Source organism: Dendrobates tinctorius, unplaced genomic scaffold (assembly GCF_039654945.1).
Source record: "Dendrobates tinctorius isolate UK_male_01 unplaced genomic scaffold, ASM3965494v1 ptg000084l, whole genome shotgun sequence".
Classification (NCBI taxonomy): domain Eukaryota; kingdom Metazoa; phylum Chordata; class Amphibia; order Anura; family Dendrobatidae; genus Dendrobates; species Dendrobates tinctorius.
The window spans coordinates 26,379,245-26,405,168 of NW_027361752.1; the positions used below are offsets into that span (position 1 = coordinate 26,379,245).

The 25,924-nt window shown below is 42.0% G+C and overlaps 1 protein-coding gene across 1 annotated transcript in view; it reads right to left on the minus strand.

The window, feature by feature from the left end:
• TMPRSS15 (transmembrane serine protease 15) overlaps positions 1 to 25,924 on the minus strand; it is a 473,521-nt gene that overhangs the window by 435,046 nt on the left and 12,551 nt on the right. The window contains exons 2-3 of the mRNA XM_073584497.1: positions 16,481 to 16,608; positions 15,842 to 15,909 (exon numbers count right to left, since the gene is read on the minus strand). Coding sequence (XP_073440598.1) covers positions 15,842 to 15,909; positions 16,481 to 16,608 — 196 coding nt within the window. The remainder of the gene's footprint in view (positions 1 to 15,841; positions 15,910 to 16,480; positions 16,609 to 25,924) is intronic.

Sequence of the window (25,924 nt, forward strand, 5' to 3'; positions counted from 1 at the left end):
GGACAGGATAGGAAAGCTGCTGTCTTCCATCCGCAAAAACCCTATCAAAATGAGTCAACCGACTGATAGTAAAAACAGGCCCTGAAGGCGCTAGGCTTCAAAAGACTATATCTGCACTCAGGTATATTCTGAAGACAGAGCAAAAGATCAACAGATCAGAGGCAAAAATGGAATTCAGCTCACCCCCGGCCGGGGATGGCAGAACTCCCAAAAAACAAGGCAAAACAAAAACAAAACTGAAGAGTACAAAGCAGAGCAGACAAACTTAGCTTTGAGACGCAGGAATCAGACTGGTCTCCAAGAATCCAGCAGGAAAATCACCAGCCAGGAAGAAGGGCATCGGCAGCCTTATATCCAGTCCTCAATTCCAGCCACCCAGTTATCATCTAGCTGCCCAGGTGTTTGGTAATCAGTCTCACTACCTTCCTTCACCAGAGGAGGGAATTCATCAGACCTCAATGGTGAAGGGAAAAAATGAACTCACAACAGAGGCCCACTCAGTGGTGGTGAAGTGTGAATGGCACGCAGTGCGACTTGTTTGCACCTTATGCAGCTGGTACTCCATTACTGCTGCCTGCTGCTTACACAACCTCTCCAACATATGTAATGTTGAATTCCACCTGGTGGGTAGGTCACATATGATGCGATGTTCCAGAAGGCGGAATCGGCGCTGCAGAGCTGCAATGCACGATCTTGCCATGCTGGAACGCCGCAAGTGAGCGCACTCCATGGGGACCTTGTGCAGCGGTGCATCAAGATCCGGATAGTCCCTCAAAAAACTCTGCATGACAAAGTTGAGCACATGTGCCAGACATGGGATGTGAGTGAGGTTGCCTAGGCTCAGAGCTGCCACCAGATTTCGGCCATTGTCACACACTACCATGCCTGGCTGGAGATTCGCTGGCACAAACCACACGTCCCTCTCCTGCTTGATGGCATTCCAGAGCTCCTGTGCTGTGTGGCTTCTATTCCCCAAAGAAATTAATTTCAATCTGGCCTGTTGAGGTTTGGCCACAACTGTGCTCATATCGGTCGCAACAGATAAGCGTTCACGGGTCCATGTGGAGGTAGACTGTGATGGCTCCTGCAGCGCTGATTCAGAGGAACTGGAGTATGAGGAGGAGTCAATGTGTACAGACTGGATTCCTGCAATCCTTGGAGTTGGCAGAACACGTACAGCGCCAATCTCAAGATTTGTACCCGGCTCCACAACATTTACCCAATGGGCAGTGAGGGAAAGATATTGTCTCTCTCCATGGTTACTGGTCCACGCATCGGTGGTCAGGTGGACCTTGCTACTGATGGCATTTAGTAACGCATGTTTAATTTTTCCCTCCACATGCTTTTGCAGGGCAGGGACGGCTTGCCTGCTGAAATAAGAGCGGCTGGGCACGTTATATTGTGGAACTGCCAATGCCATGAAGTTACAGAAGGTGTCAGTCTCCACCAGCCTGAATGAGAGCATTTCAAGGGACAGTAGCTTTGCAATGCCAGCATTCAGAGCCTGTGCTCGGGGGTGGTTTGCCGAGCATGGGCACCTTTTCTCCCATGCCTGTGCTACCGATGGCTGAAGAGGATGAGTGAGGATCCGTGAGGATGACAGGGAACGTGGTGCTGTGGGTGGAATGACACTGTGTCTCTGTACAACAGTGCCAGAGGTTCTTCCATGGCGATCCTGTCAGGAAGCTGAACTAGCTGTGTGTGAGCTGGAGGAAGAGGCTACAACACGAGCTGAAGAGGTGGTAGGTGGCGCTGTTGGTTGGCCTAGGTCTTCAGTGTGTCTTTGTAACTCCACCACGTGCTTGGTCCACACAGGTTTCCACATATTTGATGTATTGAGGTTGCTGACACTTTTCCCTCTTTTCACTTTCTGATTACACAGCTTGCATTTGACAAAGCAAATGTCATCTGCAACTGTGTCATAAAGGGACCAGACACTGCAAGTCTTGGGAGCGCCCGTTTTGGGTTTTGGAAGAGGCATGCTCCTAATGGGTGCCGAAGTGGAGGCTACAGGCAACCGAGTCTGCCCCCTCCCTCTCCCTCCTTTTTTGGCCGTTCGGGGAATCTTCCTCAGAGCTGCTCCCACCACCTTCCTGCACCTCACGCCATGATGGGTCAAGGACCTCACCATCTACACTACCCTCTTCAAATGACTGCTTCTCCTGGGTAGTCTCGACAGCACAGTACGCACCAGAAAGTGGCATCTGAGTCTCATCATCAGATGCGTACTGAGGTGTGCTAACCATAGGCACTGGCCCACCCGCCTCTTCAGATTCAGAGAGACAAAGCTGTTGCGCATCACTGCATACTACCTCTTCTTCAAATTCTCGAATGCTGCTTGGCTGGCCCCCTCTTTCCAAGCCAACAGATTGAGAGAACAGAAGTAGAGATGGCTCCTATCCAGGGCTCTCTGACTGCCTGGGCAATTTGGCAGGTGGTGAAGAGACAGATGGGTGCTCTTCAGTGCTCTGGACCTGAGAGGATCTGGAACTAATTGAAGTCAATGCGTTAGCTGCCATCCATCCGACAACAGCTTCAATTTGTTCGTCCCGCAGCAGTGGGGTACGGCGATCTCCTACAAAGCTGCGCATAAAGGACTGTTCACTGGGAAAACTGGGGGATGCTGAGTCACTGGTGCCTGCAGCAGGCACAGAATCCCCACGTCCTCTCCCTGCAGAAACTCCATGCCCACGCCCACGTGCCTTACTCCCTGCCTTCTTCATCTTGGTAGACTGATAAAGATAGGCAGAAAAGTACTAAAAGGGCTTAGTGTGCTTATTCCTGAACAGCTGCTAAAAGGTATAAGAAACACTAATTTTATAAAGTGCGGACGAGACTTTAATATGAGCTAATGTGGCCTACACAACTGTAAAGTGGAGTGTTTGGTGAACTTTATTAACTTTTTTTTTTTCACAAAAAGACACTGTATGTGCCCAAAGATGTAAAACCGATAGTATCACAAACTTTTTGTAGCTATTACAATGCAGGAAGGTAACCTACAATGCAATAGATGAGGCTCCAAAAAATAGACTAATACTAATCTGGCTGCAGCTGCAGGGCACAAGCCAGCAGAAAGGCTCCTCTATCTACTCCTATATAATGTTTGCAAATATTCTAGCTGGATATGGATGGAACCACACTAATAGGAGAAATCTGGAAAAATGAGCAGCACTAATGCAGCACTAATGCAAAAAAGGACAATGTATGAGGCAGTGATGCACGCTGAGTGGACTACAACCAGAGGTGGCTGGCTGCAGAACACACTACAGCGTGAGCTTCACTCACACAGAGACCTCGCAGACAGCCGTGAACAGCACTGCAAGGCAAAAGAAAGCTACAGCGGTTGATAAAGTAGCCTGGGTAAAGCACAATATAGCAAATCGCTAGGTCACACTGTCGCTCAGAACAGCAGCTTCCAATCCCTAACTGAATTCACAGCAGAGTGAACCCAAAATGGCGGCGGCAATGACATCATTTCTGCAGCCAATCACAGCCATGCCAGTTGTTACATGCCTACTATGCTCTAACAGGATGTGCCCACACTTCTTAGGATCCTCATTGGCTGAATAAAATCAAACTGGCTCATTGTATTAAGGGAACTTCCGATTCTGGTATTCGATATACTAAAAGTATTGGAACTCTGTATCGGAATTCCGATACCGCGAATATCGGCCGATACCCGATATTGCAGTATCGGAATGCTCAACACTAGTAGCCAGTGTAATGACTGGCACAAGGTACAGGCATCGGTGTAACGATTGGCGAGGAGTATGATCCTGGCTGCAGCATTCAAGACAGATTGGAGAGGGGAGAGTTTGGTAAGATGGAGACCGATTAGAAGAGAGTTACAATAGTCGAGACGAGAAAGAATAAGAGAAACAGTAAGAGTTTTTGTGGAGGAAAGGTCGAATTCTAGAAATGTTTTTGAGGTGCAGATAGCAAGAGCGAGCCAGTGATCGGATGTGGGGGGCAAAGGAAAGATCGGAGTCAAGTATGACCACAAGACAGCGGGCATGTTGCTGGGGAGTAATAGTGGAACCACACATGGAAATGGCAATGTCAGGTATAGGTACATTAGTAGCGGGAGGAAACACAAGGAGTTCAGTCTTTGACAGGTTCAGCTTCAGATATAGTGAGGACATGATGTTAGACACAGCGTTTAGACAATCGCTGGTGTTTTCTAGGAAGGCTGGCGTGATGTCAGGAGAAGAAGCGCATAATTGGGTGTCATAAGCATAGAGATGGTACTGGAAACCAAATCTACTGATTGTTTGACCAACAGGGGCAATGTAAAGTGAGAAGAGGAGGGGGCCTAGGACTGATCCTTGAGGAACCCCGACAGTAAGGGGAAGATGAGAGGAGGTGGAACCAGCAAAAGATACCATAAAGGAGTGGACAGAGAGATAGGAGGAGAACCAGGAGAGAACAGTGTCCTTGAGGCCAATAGAACGGAGCATAGTGAGGAGGAGGAGCTGATGATCCACAGTGTTGAATGCTGCAGAGAGATCCAAGAGAATTAGCATGGAGTAATGACCATTTGATTTAGCTGTTAGTAGATCATTAGAGACTTTAGTGAGGGCAGTTTCAGTAGAGTGTAAGGAGCGGAAAATGGATTGGAGAGGGTCGAGGATAGAGTTATCAAAGAGATAGCGGATAAGATGGGAGTGGACCAGGCATTCCAGGAGTTTAGAGATGAAGGGAAGATTAGAGACATGTCTATAGTTAGCTGCACAGTTTTGGTCGAGGGATGGTTTTTAAGTAGTGGATGAATGATCGCATGCTTAAATGAGGAGGGAAAGATACCAGAAGATAGAGAGGTTAAATATTTTAGTTAGGTGAGGGGTGACAGCAGGGGAAAGGGACTGGAGGAGATGTGACTGAAATGGGTCACTGGTGCAAGTGGTTGGGCGAGAAGATGCAAGGAGCCTGCTTGCTTCTTCTTCTGTGACTGGTTCAAAATCAGAGAGTGAGCTAGATGCAGTGGGGGAGGGAGGACAGTGCATGGTTTGAGGTGATTGGGAGATAATTTTGTGTCGGATCCGGTCAATTTTTTCTTGGAAGTAATTGGCCAGATCGTCAGCTCAAAGCTCCATGGTTGGGGCCTGTACTCTTGGGTTGAGTAGATAATGAAAAGTGTCAAAGAGACGTTTAGAGTTATTTGACAGTGAGTTGATGAGGGTGTTGAAATAGGTTTGTTTTGAGAGGTGAAGAGCAGTGTTGTATGTTCTAACCATAAACTTATAATGGATGAAATTTTCCTGTAGATTGGATTTTCTTCACAGACGTTCGGCGCACCTGGAGCACCGCTGCAGGAAACGTGTTTGCAGGGTATGCCAGGGTTGTCGCCATCTGTGTTGTGGTGTTCTATTTATAGGAGGTGCAAATAAATCCAGAGCACTTTGAAGTGTTTCATTGTAATGCTTCAATGCAGAATCCGGACATGAGAGGGAGGAGATAGGGGCCAATGAAGACTGCAAGTTCTTCATAAGTTTCTGGGTGTTAATGGTCTGTATGTTTCTATAACTATGGACAGTGGGGGTGACCTGAGCGGCCTGGCAGTTCTTGATAGAGAATGAAAGAAGGTTGTGGTCAGAGAGCGGGAGAGGGGAGTTTGCAAAATCATCCACTGCACAAAGCCGAGAGAAGAGGGAGTTTCTGTCTTCATGCGTTGGAGAATTAGTAAGCTGTGAAAGGCCGAATGAGGAGGTTAGAGATAAAGGTGAGTAGCAGATGGGGAGAAGGGAAGAGCAATGGGGATGTTGAAATCGCCCATGATGAGGGTAGGGATGTCACAGGAGAGAAAATGTGGAAGCCAAATGGCAAAATGATCCAGGAACTGGGGAGCCCTAACATCAACTGTATCTCATGCTGTCATTTGTGCGACAGCATGAGAAACACCCACTCTGATCATCCATAACTTCATTACCACAGGTCAGAGTGCTTATATTCTCACGCTGTCACACAGCTGACAGTTCAGGAGCCAGCACATATGGGCATATATCATATCTATTCTATCTATCTATTCCATTCTAATCTGTCACTCTGTGATTATACTGTACATGGCTTTTAATTTACCTATCTATATAGCTATCTAATATATATATATATATATATGTGTGTGTGTGTGCTTTGAAGAATATTTAATTTTAAAACATTGTGTAAAGGACAGAGAACTGCAGTATGTAAGAGCTCATGTTAAAATTGCATTGCACACGGATTGCATACACATGTCATAAGGATATTCTGTTTAAAAATCTTACAGAAATTGCATGACACTCACATGGCACTCGCATGACATTCGCATGGCACTCGCATGACATTCGCATGGCACTCGCCCATTTTTCCAGTCTGAATATCAGACTGTTTTTTCTCTCGCATATGGGTATGAGCCCTAAGCCTGTTTTTAATTAGTGCTGAGTCCTAGCTGTCTTTTAAATTTGTAGACTTCAGCCTGGGAGGGGCATGCTAGATAAATGCTAGGCTTAAGTTTATATCACAGCTAGTGGACTTATATGAATTGGACAATTTTTGCCCTAAGTACCTTCATTGTATAAGTATATTCTATGTAGCAGTAATGTAGTCTAAGTTTCATATATTCAATGTATGCATACATCTTAGCGCATAGAGTGCTGCTGTATTCTTTTATTTTTATATTATGCAGCCAGTTTGCACCTGTTCACATTTTCTTTATCCTGTTCAGAGGTTCTAGTCTGTTTTCCTAAATAGATAGACAGAGGAATAGATAGAGAAAAAGATAAAAATAGGAAGAGAAATAGATAGATATCCAGTTTGTCTTATTACCCTTGAATATTTTTGATCCCAGTCAGCTTGATATAATGCAGCATTTCAACACTTTACTCAGTTCTATTAGTAAATGCTAGAATTCGAAAATAATGATTTCCAATTGTTGGAAATATAAATGCAATTACGTCTGGCCGGGATTAATTCCATTGTAATGAGGAACTAGAAAGAACATTGAATTTACAAATATAAGCAGCTTCTAATTTAGAGAAGTGAAACGAAATTACAAATGTTTGCTAAATCCTACAGTGTCATTGCCTTTGGAATAAATAGTTTTCTGCTATTCTGCAATTTCTGACTTTTCTTAGCCCATTATCTCCGCACAGGGTGGATTATTATGCTGACATTTTTACTCAAATTGGATTCCAGGCATGTAATGCCCAAACAAAGCATAAAGTACTGCACAATTCCCAAGATTAATAGTGTAAAATTGATAGAGGTCAATGTAAACTTCAGCTATTCAGAAAGTTGTTTTTTTTTTCGAAGACACATTTTATGAACTAAGTCAACTTTCTTCACAGTAATATTTGAACAAAAAAATAATTGTAATCTAAAATTGTGTGTAAATATTCCCATATACTGAGATAAATGTAATATAGTGTCTAGACTGGTATGTGAGCTAAATGCTATGTCTGTTCTGAAACCATGCTGGTGCGATTATGTCAGGGCTTGCGTGGGAAAGGGGTGGCCCCAATGCCAATTTGACTTGGATGTATGTCCTCAGACGCACATTAAGGTGATATATATTGCAGCACAAAGACCATTTGTCTCTCTGCACTGCAATACATGCCACCAGCAAATCAGAGGCCGGCAGTAGACGTCGGCTTGCCAGTACTGTGTGACGCATGGTAGTAACCTCATGCGCTGTCCATACCGACACAGTCGGTCAACTGCAGATTCTTGTGTCAGCTACAGAAAGGACGCCGGGCAGTGTAGGAGCAGGGGAAGGCGAGTCAAATCATTTTGTTTCTTTTTTAAAATGTCCAGGAGAATAACAGAAGGTAACAATGTTGGCAGACATTATCCCAGAATTGGGGACATTATACCAGGATGGGAAACATTATTCCAGGATGGGGGACATTATAACAGGAAGGGGCCCAGTATGGGGGAAAATTTTATAGCATAGGGCCCCGAATGCGGGAGATTATTACAAAATAGAGTCAAGACAGTCACATTATTACATGAGCAGTGAACACAAATGTTTTATAGGATCTAGAATGCTACAACAATAAATCTGACCAACGTGCAGGTGGTGGCCCAGGTCCAAATTTTGCACCGGGGCCCATCAGACTCAAGTTACACCACTGGAAGCAAAACATCTCTCATCATAGTGAAAAAGGGACCCTCATCCTGGTACAGGACTGTAATCAGTTAAAGAAAAAATAGTTTCAAACTTTCTCTTTTATTAAAAAACTGGAGACTTCTAAATATGATGATAACGCATGCATATCACCCTTCATATACTATCCACTATACGGTCAAGCCAGCCCAAGTTTTTGCACATTAGACTTGAGTGAATCTTCCGAAATATGATTAGGGCAGATTTGCTGAATTCAGGGGGAAATTTTGGCTTGAATCATTAATTTAAATGGTAAGAAGTGGTAAAAATTATCTTATATTTGCCTCATCTCAACCATTGGGAAGACCAAACCCACTTCTTCTGACAAGTCTACAACCTACAGTGATCCTCAGTCTACTGAACTGCCGCACGACCAGATCTACCCTCTCCTAGTGTATCCTCACCCATCCCCTGTAGACTGTGAGCCCTCAACGGCAGCTTCCTCTCTCCTTCTGCAATTGTGTGTGTGTGCCTTGTATTGATCATGTTTATTGTACTTGTTTATGTATGCTCCATTTTTCACATGTAAAGTGCCATGGAATAAATGGCGTTATAAAAAAGAATAATAATAATAATAACCATTGCTCATAGATTTACCATTGAACAGTTTTCTAATCAGGTCTTCCGTTTATAACCTTCTATGTTCTTTCCTATTTCTTCAATCTTTCTTTCAGACAGGTTTTCCATTCACTAGGCGCCATGTCATCATTATAAGATGCTGTGAGCACCATGGATGTGCATGTGGTTGCATGTGGTCCGACACGTTATTGACAGAAGAAAGATGGAATTTACAACAAACAACTGGAGGACCAGTCTTGGCAGGGCAAGTATGGGGTGGGCCAAGAGGAGGAGATTCTAAGATTTTTCTTAACCCATTCTTAGCCTTCTATAATTTAGCAAAATGATTATGGGCTGACCACCATTTCGTTGAATTTGAACAAAGCAAATTGCAAAAAATCAAGGAGAATTTGATTCTCCTTGGATCGATTTGCTCACCTTTATTCAGCACAGCATGTACAGATTTCAGGCAATATGCTCCTCAAGTTTCATCACTAGGTTTCCCTCTAATAAACAATTACTGGATCAAATATGGAGTGAGAAGACTTATATTTACTTGAAGATTTGCTCTAACACATGAGTGAGAATGCAGGTACAAAATATTGCCAAAGTAGCTGTTGTACATCCTGTGAACCAAATTTATTAAAGGGAATCTTTCTGCAGGTTTTTCTATGAAATCTGAGAGCAACATGATGTACGGGCAAAGATCTCTCTGTTGTAGATATAGGCTGTGTCCACACACAGCATTTTTTAGCAGTATTTTTAGCAGTTTTGCCAATAAAACCACTATAAAACCGCTAAAAATGAGCTTCCCATTAATTTCTATGCATTTTGCACTTTTTGTGCGTATTGATGCGTTTTTTACCGCGAAAAAAACGCATCGCGGTAAAAAACGCAGCATGCTCATTAATTTCGCGGATTTTTCCGCATTTCTGGCTAGTTCTATGCGTTTTGAAAATGCGTCGGAAAACGCGCAGAGAAAAAAGGCGTGGTTTCTGGGAAAGGAGTCAGGTTTTTAAGCAGAAATTTTCTGCTACGTGTGCACTTAGCCATAGACATGGTCATGATGCTGAGCTGTGTATAAACCAGCTCAAACCCATGATTGGCAGCTTCCTACATAAAGTGTTCATTGTCAGCAAGCTGTCAATCATTGATGAGGTAACATAGATTATCCTGACTGTTGTGCACGGGAGACCAAATCATTCAGTGTTAATCTCCTGTTGATAAAACACTGATTGTATTGAAACTAAAACACATAGTCTGGTAAGTAACACATCTATGGAATCAGGCTCTCTTGCCCTATGTTGTTGCTTTCAGATTAAATAGCAAAAGCATGCTGACAGATTTACTTTAATTTTTTTATCAGATTTTGTGCCTCACTAGATTCTTATCAAAAGTAATGGATATTGACCATGTCTCCAGTCCTAAACTATGTGAATTTTATTGATGATATTCTACACAGTTTTGGAGCAAAATCAGTGTCTTGCACTTCTTAAATGTAGTAGTATATAAAGATGAACGAGCACTAAAATGCTTGAACGCTCGTTACTTGAACCGACCAATGTCTAATGCTCTGATGCTCGTTTCGAGTAATGACTATTATGGGAGTCATTAGGACATCTGTGCATTTTTACAGCAGATTCTACAAGGAGGTCTGGGGGCAATGTTGAAATAGATGGAAAAAGTGCTGAATTGAAGAACAGCATGGGGAATACCCATGGAAGCATCTCTGACTCCCAGATTGCTGCTGAGAACAATAGTGTCACACTTTTACGTCCACATTTTAAGGACTGACAATAAAGCATTCAAAACTGAAGAGAACATGGAATTTACAGGAAAAAAACGGTAAGAATTTTTTCAAGTATCATGACTTATATGTAAGGCTAAATTTAAAAATAGTTTTTTCAAAATATAGTTTAAGTAAACCAAAATTTATATTTTCAATAAACAATTGACAATTTCAGTGAAACTTATGAAGGAAACAAGAAGTGTCAAAAATTAGGGACTCAGATACACCCTGTATTAAATATAAAGGAGGGTCTTATACACATTCTGTTGCAAATCCTGCCCAAAATTACAAGAAAGGTCATCAATACACCCTTAAAGGCACCAACTGTAGTGTCTCATTCAAATATTGTGAACAAAGTTTAGTTGTGTTACCCCTACACTCATAAAAGTTGTGCATACAGTGCAAATCCTGCCTATAATTACACACAAGGTCATCCATACACCGTTGAAGGCACCAACCATAAAATAATGAACAAAGTGTAGTTGTGGTCATTCTACCCCATAAAGGCTTTGCACAATGTGCAACACCAGAAAAAAATTACAAGTATGGTTTTCCAGTCATCCATCGACCCTAGAAGGCAACAACTGGTGGGCCTCATTCAAATATTGAAAATTAAAAGCACTTTCTGTGCTGCTGTCATCTGGTGGTGCTAAAAATTCAGGTCTAATTGGAACTTTGTTCATTCTTATCAAAGTGAGCTTGTCATCACTTTGTTGACAGACAAAAGTGTCTGTCTATTTTGACTAAAGGGCCTGTCACACTAAGCGATATCGCTAGCAATATCGCTATAATTTGTGACGTTATAGCGATATTGTTAGCGATATCGCTGAGTGTGATACTTACCTATGACCCGCTCCCCCGCTGCATATCGCTGATCGCACGAGAACAGGCTGGACTGTTTCTCGTCGTCAGCTTCCTGCGGCGCTTCTTGTGGAGAGATGAGTGACGAGCGTGGGCCGGGCGGGAGGACGCAGGATCGCCTAGTGTGACAGGTAAGTAGAGACCCCCGTCCCCAGCGATGTCGCTGGTGAGATCTGCCTGTGTGGCAGCTCACTAGTGACCACTTAGCGATGTACCAGCGATCCTGACCGTGTCATATCGCTGGTAGGGATCGCTGGTACATCGCTAAGTGTGACAGTACCCTTACACAGTGGCACTAAACAACCGCTCAGACTAGACACTAGCAACAGGGCAGCACAACACTCCCAAGACATAAAGTGACAGATCATGCCATGTGTAGAATTTTGAGACTCAATAGCTGAAGGTAACAGAGGAACTAGGGAGTATGCATGTTTTGTAGGCCAAGTATTGCTTGACCATTTTTATAAACTTTATCCCTCCTTGTTAAAAATGCCCAGTCATCAGGTCATGGATGCTGGGAGGGTGTCATGAAATTGGCCCAGGCCTTTGACAGTGTACCCCTGCTTCTGCTGTGTGTCTCTCTCACATCTCCTCCTTAGTTGGGCAAGGAAGCTTTCCCCCTGCCACTAGCATTGTCTGATGGTAATATTTTTTAACATATTTTTCACAATGGTCATGTGATATAGCACCATTTTAGAAGACCTCTACGAGTCAGGAAGAAGAGATGAAAAGTTCTGCTTGTAGCTTGGGTCTAGTAGGGTGAACTACCACTGCTCTTTTTTTGCCAAGATGAATATAACACAAGGGTCATAGGAAAGGCATAGGAAAGGCAGCGGTTCATGAAGTCGGGCTTATGTGCCAAAGTCCCTACAGCCAACACTTCCCTGTCTCCACGATAATGACATCTCCTCCTCTCCACTTCCTCCATTTCTTCCTCCTCATTCCCCTCTCCAGCCCATCCAAGTAGAAGAGATGGAAATAAGCTTGTGTGGGTACTAGCATATTTTTCACCAGCTCCTATTCCTCCTTTTGTTCTTCAGCCTCCACCTCCTCATTGTTACCCAATCTGCGCTGAACAGATGAGATTAGATGAGGATGGGCACTATCTCCATGTTTCATGTCTTCCTCCATGTCCACCTGGACGTCATGCAAAGTTTCATGTCTAAGTGCCAGCAGCGACTGTTTAAATAGGCACAAAAAAGGGATCGCTGAGCTGATGATGGCATCTTGGCCACTCACCATCTTTGTGGAGTCCTCAAAGTCTTGTAGAAATGTCAGATATCCATGGCCACTGTTCAATTGATGTGTAGAGTTTGACCAGAATATTGACGGGCATGTTGGAGCAGGTATTCCACAGCTGAACTCTGCTGCTTACACAGCCTAGCCAGCATTTGCAGTGTGGTTTTACTGCACGTGGTCACATCACACACCAGTCAGTGAGCTAGCACTTGCATGTGCTGTGGCAACACTGCTAGAGTGGCGTCAGCTGTAGCCAACTTGCTGACATGGCGCACCTTGATCAGAAGCTTTGGCAAATGTGGGTAGGCTTTCAGAAACTGCTGAACTACCACATTGATCACATGGGCCAAGCATGATACATGTGTGAGCTTGTCAAGCTTCACAGCCACCACCAGGCTAAACCCATTATCACACACGACCATGCCTGTTTGTAGGATCAGCGGCAGTAGCCACAGATCTGTTTGGTCTGTTATTCCTTTCAATAACTTTGCCGCAATGTGTGGCTGGGGACCGGTTACACCCAGACCACATTTCTACACCTTTTGCAGGCCAAGTTTAGTTTTTATTGCAAATCAATGAAATTTCAAACAAAACAGGTTCTACAATGTACATGACAAAAGTCAAATTTTGGAATAAAAATATTTTGTGAACTGTACCAGGCCAATTTGTTTCTTAATTCAAACCAATGAAATTTAACAGAAACCAAGTTCTAGAGTATATATGACAATAGTCAATTTTATAACAACCACATTTCTACACTCATGGCAGGTGAGTTTTGTTTTTTATTTCAAACCAATAAAATTTTACAAAAACCCATATAATATATGTGAAAATAGTCATTTTTTTATAAAAACAAATTTCTACACCTGTAGCCGTTCAGTTTTATATTTTTTAGTTCAAGCTAACAAAATTTCAAACAAAGCAGGTTCTACAGAAGAGATGACAATAGTCAATTTTTAGAGGATAAATATTTTGTGAAGTGTATCAGGCCAATTTTGTTTATTTCAAGCCAATGAAATTTTAAAAAACCAAGTTCAAGAGTATATGTGACAATAGTCAATTTGTAAACAACCAAATTTGTACACATGTAGCAGGCCAATTTTTGATTTTTTTTATTTCAAGCCAACAAAACTTCACATAAAGCAGGTTCAACAGTATATATGACTATAACCAATATTTGGACAAAAATATTTGTGAACTGTACCAGGCCAAGCAGTTTTTAAAAATTTTAACCCACTGTAATTTTACACAAAGCACGTTAAACTGTATGGATGACTGATTGAATCCATATAAATTTTGGAACTTTTATGTAGTTTTTATATTCTACCATATTGTGATAATAACAGCATTAACCTATATAGGTGAATAATTAAATCCATAAAAACTTTTTGAAGGTTTCTTTAATTGTAGGTACCACCATAATGTAACACAAAACACATAATACTCTATGTTTGACATATTCAATCCAGAAAAATTTGGAATGTAAATATTTTGAAAGTGTAGCTTATGTACTCCTACACTCATAAAGATTTTGCACAAAGTGCAAAGCCAGGAAAAAATTTTAAGGAGAATAATACAGTAATCCTCTTCCAGTCTCCATTTCTTATTATCCTTCCTCGGAAGGCGGGGAGACTGCCTCCACCTGCTTCCTTGAGTCAAGTTCCCAGTTGCCTGTATTATAAGTGACTCGGCTTCAGGTAATGCCAGAGTCCCGGCATATAGAAATGGGCAACAGCCCCTTGTGTCACCTGCACAAATGCCTACTCCTGCATAGGGAGTGGGGACCCCAAGTACAGTAAGATCTCTTGGGGGTGGTAGAATCCCAGTCTCAAATTGCCTCAAGGAGACTTTCTTAGGCCCATTCATCACTCAAGAAGGGTTCATCCTGCTCCCTTCCTTGTTGGATCACACCCACCACATGCCATCGATGTTGCCCCTCTCTTTTGAGGAATGTGACCATGGTCCTAGCTATCAGCTCTTGCAGCCTTTGAGACAAGTGTTCTGTCTCTACTCACCACTGGTTGAATGAGATTTGATGATGGGTCCCAAACTTTTCTTTGGAATCTCATCTCTGCTGTTGGTTGTGCGCAACTACCTCCCCTCGGGGATGCTAACTCTCGGTAGCTTGTGGCTAGAGAGTCAGATACCATTTCTCCAGCCCTGGTTCTGGCTTTCCTTCTTGTCTCTTCCGACCAACCTCTTCTGACCATCTTATAGATTCCTCTGCATTACTAAGCCCTGGGCTTGATGTCACTGGACAATACAAAGGTGGCATCAACCCCTCAAATATCAACCTCACTTGCCACCGCCACAGGGCAAGTGGAAAGAACTAGGCAAAGTGGGAAAATTAGCAGATCTAATATACTGTATGTGCCATTTCTGGGTGGCTATGAGCTGCTATTTTTAGGCAGAAGGGGTCCAATATGCATGGCCCCTTACCAGCCTGAGAATACCAGCCCCCAGCTGTCTGCTTTTGCTTGGCTAGTTATCAAAAATGGAGGGGGGATTCCAAGCCATTTTTTAAAAATTACTCATTTAAATTATTTAAAACAACAGCATGGGGACCTTTTTATTCTTGATAACCAGCCATGATAACACTGACAGATGATGGTTGCAGAGCATGCTTTTGCCTGCCTGGTTATCAAAAACACAGGAAAACTCACACTTCTTTTATATTATTTATTTAGAGCACAGGTGCCAGCTGATGGGAGTATTGCTATCAGCGGCAGCAGGCCTAGGCTGATGGGAGTAGTAGTCCCATTAATCTACGCCAGTGAACGGATTTTTTGCCTCCAATCATAGCTGCTATTTGACAGCATGGGAACCGTGGCTCTCTCTGACCGATGGTAATGATTTTACCACCGATCAAAGGCAGTGTTTGCCTCGCTGTCATGCACATGACAGCGTGGCAAACACTGGATGTTTGGGCTCCCCATTCAAGTGAATGGCGCCCACGTCCTGGTTCGGGTACTGTTCTGTTATCCGAACCAAACTTTTTTTTTAACTGTTTGGCCAAACTCGCTGGACCCAAACATCCATGGGTTTGCCCATCTCTAATTGTAATGTAAATTGTTTGTGTTTTTAAGCACTGTTGCCATTATACCCATTAAGTAAGATGAGAAAACCTATTTAATATTGTGTTTGGTACAATTAAGTTACAATTAATATCAATATATTTTGAATGTTATAAACAATTTACAGAAATAGTTGGATACATAAGTTTTGGGCATCCTCTATCAAACCTCTTTACTTACCTGAATTCTAAAATGTCTGAAGTTCTGTATTCCAAGTTTAGTTGACTGGCTTGAAAAATGTCATTTATCTGTTAAATTAAAAAAAATAGATGTAGATTACATACACAACAAATGCAATAAAATTACTAGGGAACTTGACTCAAGTATACATTTCTTCTGACCTTCTATTCAATTATTTAATTTTACCAATTTATTATTTAAAAGTCAGCATCTAAATATATTCTGAGTAAAAGCTCATTATAAGCATTTACCATTCAAATATGTGTTGCTCTATAGCCTTCAGCAAACTTTATATACAGCGTACTTTGGTCTGGCTGCATGATGGAGGATAAAAAATGAAGGCAGGCAATTGAAGTTACAAATTTTCACAAAAGTGTGACAAAAGAGACATAGCTGAAGGGGTCAGGCCAATCACCAGATTTACTATAATTCATACCAGAAAGTGGCACAAATTGTAGAGTAAAGCTAATTTAACATCTTCACATTACAATACTCTGTATTTGGTTCCCTTTTCTTTTCAATAGGTACAGTATGCCTGACCCTTGGAGAAAATTGCCATTATATGACTTAAATAAGAATATATAAATGCATTAAAAATAAAATATATCTTGTTTTTTTCAAGTAAAATTACTTAGTTACCATTTTTTGCACGTCATATGCTAGAATTTTAAAGTCAGTTGAGTTCTGGTCTTGCAAACTGGATGTGTATGCAACTCCTGACACTATTTTAAAGGATCCCCATGATGTACTTTTCTCTTCAGAGGCAACTAGGAAAGAAAAGGAAGATTAGTACAATTAAAGTACACAATATTCATACATTGAAATGCTGTAACTTTATATAAACTAATATAGATAAATGGATGGATGAATGGATGGATGGACTAGACACAAACCAAAAGTGTGCAGGTGCCACTGGTTTTACTAGAATGTATTCAAACTTGTATGAGAAAAGAAACGCAAAGTGCATTACTGCAGATACAATTAAGGTACTTAGCGCACAAATGGGTCAATTCGGATGTGTCCGCAAGCTAAGGCACGGTGACCATTCTTTGTTAGAACTCTAACCTTTTCTATCAGATATGCCTCATACTGGCTAAATGAATGCAAAGTTAAAGGGCAGGTAAGATTCTAAGCTCATTAAAAACAGCCTTAGTATTAAAGAGTATCCATCATTTGAATTTTTATTTAATAAATCAATAGTATATGTGAAAATAAAACATTTTGTAATATATCTTATCAGTGAAAGCTGTTTTTTTTCTCCATCAGGACTGATATTTTATTTCCAAAATTCTCAATGAAGACACACAGTTACACTGCCGAGATAGAAGGTGGGAGTTGCTACTGATAAGATTCTTTGTAGAAGGGAGGAGTACAGAGAGGTAATGCCTCTGTCACCTCCATTCTCCTCCTCATTCACCTCTACATAGAATCTACAACTATCATCTCCTATCTCAGTAATGGGAAAGTCTGTCTTCACTGAATACAAATTTTACCTGTGAGTTGAGAATTTTTAGAATCAGTCCAGGATTAGAAAGAAGCAGCTTTCCCTGATAACATGTTATACTGTACTGTCCATGTGCTGTCTGTTTTTTCACAGCACTCGGCCCAAAATTACGGTCATACGAACTTGGCCATAGCTTGATAGGAAATATGTATTTGATCCTTTGCTGATTTTTGTAAGTTTGCCCACTGACAAGGACATGAACAATCTATAATTAAGGGTAGGTTAGTTTTAGCACTGAGAGATAGAATATCAAAAATAAAATCCAGAAAATCCCATTGTATAAATTATATAAATGTATTTGCATTTTGCTGTAAGAAATATGTATTTGATCCCTCTGGCAAACAAGACTTAATACTTGGTGGCAAAACCCTTGTTGGCAAGCACAGCAGATAGACGTTTTTTGCAGTTGATGATGAGGTTAGTGCACATGTCCGGAGTAATTTTGGTCCACTCCTCTGCAGATCATCTGTAAATCATTAAGATTTTAAGACTGTCACTTGGCAACTCAGAGCTTCAACTTCCTCCATTATATAAATTTATGTTATTTAAAAATGTGATTTTCTGGATTTTATTTTTTATATTCTAGCTCTCAATGTTAAAATTAACCTACCCTTAAAATTGTAGACTGTTCATGTCTTTGTCAGTGGAGAAACTTACAAAATCAGCAAGGGATCAAGTAATTCTTTCCTTCATTGCGTATACCTTCATTTTTAAGTATATTCTGTATACTGTATTTTTCAGATTATAAGAAACACTTGTTTTCCCCTAAATTTTGGGGAAAATGGGGGTGTGTCTTATAATGCGAATTTACCTTACGTGCCAAGGTGGAGCAGGGTCCTATTGTCACTGCTGGAGGAGGCAAGAGTGCAGAGTTACTGCAGGCTGGGATGTTCCTTTAGGCCACAGCCTGAGATGAGGGGGTGTTCGGATGTGCGATGCTGTGGGTGTAAGGTGGTGCGGGGGCTCCGCTGACATTTTGTGAAAGCCCGAAGCCCCAGCACTTACATGTTTTACTATGCAGTGGACTGCAGGAAAATGGCTGCCAGGGTGGCGCATGTGCAGATGGAGATCTCGGCACCAAGATCTCGGGAGATGAGATCTCAGCGCCAAGATCTGCATCTTCGCATGCGTCACCCCCGACAGCCATTTTCCCGGAGTCCATCGCATAGTAAATCATGGAAGTGCAGGGGCTCCCAGCTTTCACAAAATGTCATTACACTCCGCCCACCTCCCAGCACTCTTCGTGCTCCAAGCAGGGAGCCAGAAAGGGTGTTCGGCTACACTACTGGTGTGTGTGGGATGTGGGTGTTGGAATCTAGTCGGGTGCACTCACCTTATCTGGTTGTGAGGTACCACACCTCTGGGTGAGGTGCAGTACCTCTGTGGCGACTGGACCCTCAGGGGCGCCACACACACACATAAACTGTGGTGTGGGTGGGGTTACCTTTCTCAGCTCTGCTACATGCTACAGCTAAGATTATGTTACAATTGCTGCACCCAGTAAACTAAGTGATACATCACTGGATTCGGGGTCTCTTTTCCTACATTATGCTGCCATCAGATGAGGTAGCATGAAATCTGATGACAGATTGCTATCAAGAAAAAAAAATGGACATAAATGGTGGATACCCCTTTAAAGTTCAGATACAACACCACATTAATATCTTTCCAAATGTTTCAATGAGTCACCAATATATATTTAAAACTGAAGCTTTACTTTAACCACATGAAAGTAAGCAATACAGAAAAAAGTGCAGAACTTGTATTTATATTCTATTTGACACCTGAAAACGTGATACTGTCATATATACAGAAAATCCCTTTCATGATGGTTTCCAATAGTGTTCATTAGCGGATCTTGTGAAAGAAACAGACAAATGGTGTCACTGAATCCTTGAACTGCCAGAGACAGTTTGTAAGAGTTATACATTGAGGAGTACCCTTCATAACAGCTTTAACTGGAGGATATTAGTTTTTGGACAATGAGAAAGTAGCCATTAGATCCTCCAGATAAATGATTGTAGAGCTTCCAAGGTACAATTCCATCCCAAACATTCTGTAATGCCCCTTTACGAGGATATGGGTTATTAATCCCGGTTACATTTTTATAAAGCATAGAGTTGTACTATCTTCAAGATTACAATAAAATTTACATGAAGGTTGGGTGAAAAGATTATACAAGAGCGCAAACTTTGGCTGCTTTGTTACCTTACTTTTAATTAATCACTATATTTACTGCCGTATTGAAGCTTAGCTCCATTTCTCTGAGCTCTAATATCACATACAGTCATTGAACTAGAATGGTGTATTTGTAGAAGAAAGGAGCCATTTTGTATATAATACAGTCCCTTATAAAAGTTAGACAAAGAAAACATTGCAAACATAACTCTGATTGTCTCTGCACTCATGCATTACATGCTTGCTCATTCATTTGAATAAATGTGCTTTGGAAATGAGTTGGACAGGATAGTTACATATCATGAATATCACTCCCTTCTAGAGATGAGCGACTTTGCCTTTTTTAGGGTCGAGTCGGGTTTTATGACACCAGACTTTCTCAAAAGTCAAGTCGACTATCGGGAAAAGTCGAAGGTCCGACTGAAACCCAAAACCCAATGCAAGTCAATAGGGAAGCAAAGTTGGCAGGGAGTGGAGGACAGTAAACACACCTACATGCCAGACCGCTTTTCTAAAGTGCGCGAAATCTCTCTCTCTCTAAGCTGCACGTCATCTCATTGTCCACAGTGTACGTCCTTGCTCAGTGGCTGCATTCTGGGAAATCCGACTTTGGCGCTCGTTTTGCCTACCGCATGGCCGACTTCACGCTGTGGTCGGGTTTCGATCGGCAAAACCCGACTTTGCCATAAGTCGGCGACTTATGAATCTGGCCGACCTGTTTCGCTCAACTCTACTCCCTTCAATTCTTTTTGATGCAGTTTCCAGATAAATAATGCATCTAGCACCCATTGTGTATGGTATGGGTTCAGGTCCTGTTCTATATAGGCACACGAGACATGATTTGTAACCTATTCACAGTTGTGGGTTCAACTACTGGGATCTAGACCAATCAATAACAAGAGAGTTTTATGCCATTATTTAAATTGAGCAATAATATGCATACGTGACTGCCATTCCATTCACAGTCACAAATACGCGTCATACTGCTTTCACACACCCATAGAAGTCAATAGATTTGTCTTCACACATGGGCATTATTGCTTTCTTCACATAAGATTTTGGGAGTCATGTTCTCAGGATCATCAGAGATTCCTAGAGCTTAAGTCAGACCCCTTCTAATCATTAATGTACTAGATGGTGGCCTACAAATAAAAAATAGTTATATTTTCACCTTCCGATGGCCCCCGGACTTGTTCTCTCCTCTCCATGCTCCCGGCATCTTCCGGTTCCAGTAATGCTTTGCGCGAAACACCGCTGATGATGTTGCGCACTTGCGAGAGTGGCGTCATCTTCAGCCCTTCTCGCTAAGCATCACTGGAACCGGAAGATGCCTGGTACGTGGTGAGAGGAGGGACAGAGTCCGGGGGCCGTCGGAAGGTGAGTATGTAACTATTTTTTTTTATTTTAACAGAGACTCTAAAATACCCGATGTGATAGAAACAGCCCACCATCTAGTGTATTATACTCCTGTTACACTCAGAGCTGCTGTCACTGTTCTGCTGTTACCTAATGTACTTCTGTTACACCCAGAGCTGCAGTCACTGTTCTGCTCTTACGTAATGTATTGTATATGTAAAGGACTGTGCCTGTGTAATGAGTGACGCAGCAGTGATGCCTTTAACGGCTGTAATGTGCCTGTACAATGCGCGATGCAGCAGTGTTGCCACGACGACTAAGCAACTGTATTATACTACTGTTACAGCCAGAGCTGCAGTCACTGTTCAGATCTTACCAAATGTATTGTACTCAAGTTACACCCAGAGCTGCAGTCACTGTTCTGCTGCTACCTAATGTATTGTACTTCAGTTACCCAGATCTGCTGTCACTATTCTGCTGTTACCTAATGTACTCCTGTTACACCCAGAGCTGCAGTCTCTGTTCTGCTGTTACCTAATGAATTATACTCCTGTTACAGCCAGATCTGCAGTCACTGTTCAGATCTTACTTATTGTATTGTACTCCAGTTACACCCAGAGCTGCAGTCACTTTTCTGCTCTTACCTAATGTATTGTATGCAAGTTACACCAAGATCTGCAGTCACTGTTCTGCTGTTACCTAATGTACTCTTGTTACACCCAGAGCTGCAGTCACTTTTCTGCTCTTACCTAATGTATTGTACGCAAGTTACACCTAGATCTGCAGTCACTGTTCTGCTGTTACCTAATGTACTCCTGTTACACCCAGAGCTGCAGTCACTGTTCTGCTCTTACCTAATGTATTGTATATGTAAAGGACTGTGCCTGTGTAACGAGCGATGCAGCAGTGATGCCTTTAACGGCTGTAATGTGCCTGTACAATAAGCGATGCAGCTGTGTTGCAGCGACGACTAAGCGACTGTCGCTGATTGGTCATGGCCTAACTGCCGCGACCAATCAGCGACGCAGGATTTTGGTTAGAGACAGACATGATAAGATGATTATATATATAGATTACTTAGGCCGGGATTACACGGCCGAGTCTCGCATGTTAATACCCGGTACTGCCGCCGGCACTCAGGAGTGGAGTGTGCGGCCGCATAGCAATAGATGGAGCAGCACGCTGCGCTCCTGATTTCCGGCGGCAGTACCGAGTATTAACAAGCGAATCTCGGCCGTATTCCTAGCATGTGTGATCCCGGCCTTATCCTGTATCACTCTGATGAATTCTATTTAGGAAAGAAACACTTGAAGGTTTGAATTTGACCTAATCACATTATATGCAAAATGGTTCAAAATGGTGGACGCGCCACTGCTGTAAAGTCACCTCAGAAAAGGCTGAGTGAGGAAACTGGAGCGTTCCTTCATATTAAATATTCCTTGAAGACAGCACAAAAAGAAAAAAAAGTGATGGAATAGAGTGACCCAGCTAGACCATCTGACCACTGGACTTCTTATTAACGAGCTAATTAAATGTCCATTTACTCCCACTTCCTGACCAGGGACATTTGCAGATTTTATTATAATTTTTTTTCTCATTTAAATATTCACCTAATTTTTGTCTCTATTTTTCGCATCACATTGGGCTTATTTTTTGTCATTTTTATATTCCTTTTTTATTCTCTTTCTTTGCTGATATTGTGGGAAACTGTAAAGAGAAATAGGAAATATATGTCCAGTTTTTCACATATTATTTATTAGACTTGCAATATTAAACCACAAAGAACCACTAAAAATATTTTAAACTGTGCTTCCTTTCCATTTCAATAGGTGTAAAAATGCAGATGCCAGGGGTCTCAAAGAATTGCGCTCTCTTTTTCTTTAACAAGCCTTGGATTTTTGTTTCACCACTTAAATAAAAGAGAACCTATACATGTTTGGTATCGGTGTTCTCATACTGAAACAGAGAATCATACCAACAGGTCAGTTTTAGGATTTAGTGAACATGGTAAAAAAAAAACCAACCAAAAAACAATTTTGGAATTGCACTTTTTTTGCAATTTCACAGCACTTAGAATTGTTTTCCCAGTTTACAGTATACTATATGGTAAAATCAATTACGTCATTCAAAAGCACAACTTGTCCTGCAAAAAACAAGCCCTTACATGGCCATATAGACAGAAAAATAAAAAACTTATGACTCTGGGAAGAAGGGGAGCAATAAACAAAAACGCAAAATCGAAAGATTGTGTTCAGTGATTCTGAGATTGCTCTTTGGTGACATACTTCATACTTCATGATAGTGGTAATGTTTGATCGGTATGATTTGTATTTATGAAAATATTGAAAATTTGGCAGAAATTTCACTATATTCCAGCTTTGAATTTTTATATCCTAAAGCCAGAGTGTTATATCACACAAAATAGTTAATAAATAATATTATCCACATATTTTGCATCTGCATAATTTTTTAAACTTTTTTTTAATGGATGTTAGAAGGGTCGTAATTTCTCATTTTTTCAACAAAATTTGCAAATTTGCATATCCATTTTTTTTGGAACCACAACACATTTGCAGTGACTTTGAGAGGCCTTTGTGACAGAAAATACGCAAAAGTGACATCATTCTAAAAGCTGCACCCCTACCAAATATGTGTATATTTGATTTTTTTTTATTGTTCATTTTGAATGGTGCGAAAGGAGGGGTGATTTTAACCTTTTTTATATTTTTTAAAACTTTTTTTTACTTTTGGCATGCTTCAATAGTCTCCATGGGAGACTAGAAGCTGCCATAACTCGATCAGCTCAACTATATACAGGCGATGATAAGTTCGCCTATATGTAGCTGAATTATTCACTTGCTATGAGCGCTGACCACTGGGTGGCGCTCAGTTCAACCTGACAGTGACAACCATAGAGGCCTCTTGTTAGGGTTGGCGGATCGCACTAAATTAAACCATAAAGTGTGGGGTGCATCATGCAGAGATGAATAACTGCTGCTAGTGTGAACAATAAAATAAATAAAAACTACTAGCGAGTGTACCTTCTTAAACACACCAAGTTAACTCCACACAGTGTGAATGGAACACAGAAACCCAACACCAGATAATACTCAGGAATGCACAGGAAGTGGAGTACCATCTCAGCTAACCACTGAGGTGTACAGAGGAGATGAGTACCTGCTCAGCTAACCACTGAGGGGTAGAGAGGAGACGATTACCAGCTCAACTAACCCCCAAGGGGTACAAGGGAGATGAGTACCAGCTTACACTGAGGAGTACAAGAGAGAGGAGTACCAGCTCAGCTAACCACCGAGTGGCACAGAAAATATAAGTACAGTGATCAGCTATGAGGAGTGTGCAATATCCAGTTAAAACAATAGGGAATATGCACGTGAGCTGACTGTGCCCCGTAACTGACCCGTGCTATCCGCACACGTGACCCAGACAGGCGCTAGGTCAAGCGAAAAAGCAAAAAACTGCCTGACTAAGGAAAACTAGGCACACATACAAGCCACAGGGGGAGGACGAATCCAAAAAAACAACCAATGGTCATAATAAAATTGCTTTATTTAAATGGTAGGGCAAGGAACAAATACAACATACTTCATGGCTGGATAATCATTGCCAGCGAATAGGGACACAGTAAACCATGTCAACATGGTTTACTGTGTCCCTATTCGCTGGCAATGATTATCCAGCCATGAAGTATGTTGTATTTGTTCCTTGTCCTACCATTTAAATAAAGCAATTTTATTATGACCATTGGTTGTTTTTTTTGGATTCGTCCTCCCTCCTGTTCTATATGAATTTTACAACCGGTCAACTATAGGCCTCGGCAGTTCATTATAGTACATTGACTACAATTGGGTTTTGATATTTTTGTAAGATTTTTCCACATGATATTTCTACAGTTTTTCACTACCCTTTCTGTTCATTACACATACAAGCCAGCAGAGCGGCTAGCACCCCCACGTGCTTTGCTTAAAGCCCTTTATGCACTAGGCTCCACCCCAAACACTCACACCCAGTCGAATGGGCCGTCATCCATGGGCCAAGCCGGAGCTGCCACTTAACCAGAGCAGTCAGAGCACCAATAAGAAGGTGCCACATCCCGGACATGCTCAGTTAGGTGACTTCTGGACTTAGACTCCAGAGAGTAAGGCTGCCTCTGTATACCACTGGTAAGCATACACTTTAGCTAGGGAACCAGTAGTAACCACATGTATAACAGGAGCCTAAGCAAGTTGCAGGGACTGACGGCTGCGCTAAGCAGCAGACCCAGCAGCTGGGCCCGAATGGGAGACCACGGCACCAGACAAGGCCTGGAATCTATCCCACACAGCAGAAGAATCATGGCACCTAACACCTCTGCTTGTCATGCCAATTCACCGGTGACCCTGGATCCCATGACGGGGGTCACCGATGGGCAGATTTCTGATGCGATTGGTAGAAGCGCATGTTAAATGCTGATGTCAGCGAATGACAGTGGCATTTAACAGGTTAATAGTCGTGGGTGGATCGCAATTCCACCCATGGCTGTTCCAGGCACATGTCAGCTGTTCAAAACAGCTTCCATGTGTCGGGAAAGATATGGGCTCACCGCTGGAGCCCACATCAAAGGGAGGGAGTCCAACATTGGCGTACTATTATGCTTGATGTCAGGAAGGGGTTAAAGGTTTGTTTTGAGTTTGCAGTCATTCTATGTGACTACAGACTTTTGAATTCTCATAGCACCCCTTGCAAGCCATTAGGATGCTCTCATGTCGGTGATTTGCATACATGTGGTCACATGCCGACTAGATACGAGTGGCCTCACCCAATGAAAATGAATTGGTGAGGGCGGACACATCTAGTCGGAAGGTAGCTAGAAGTATCCAAATCTCATACTTATGCAAGGGAGAATCCTAAATGTGTACAGTGCATTCGCTGTGAGAATTCAGAAGCCTGCAGCCACCTATAGTGACTGCAGACTTTCATCTGAAACCTGAACACACCCTTTAATTAAAAAATAAAGCCCTGTATCTTGCCCATCCTCACAGCGTGAA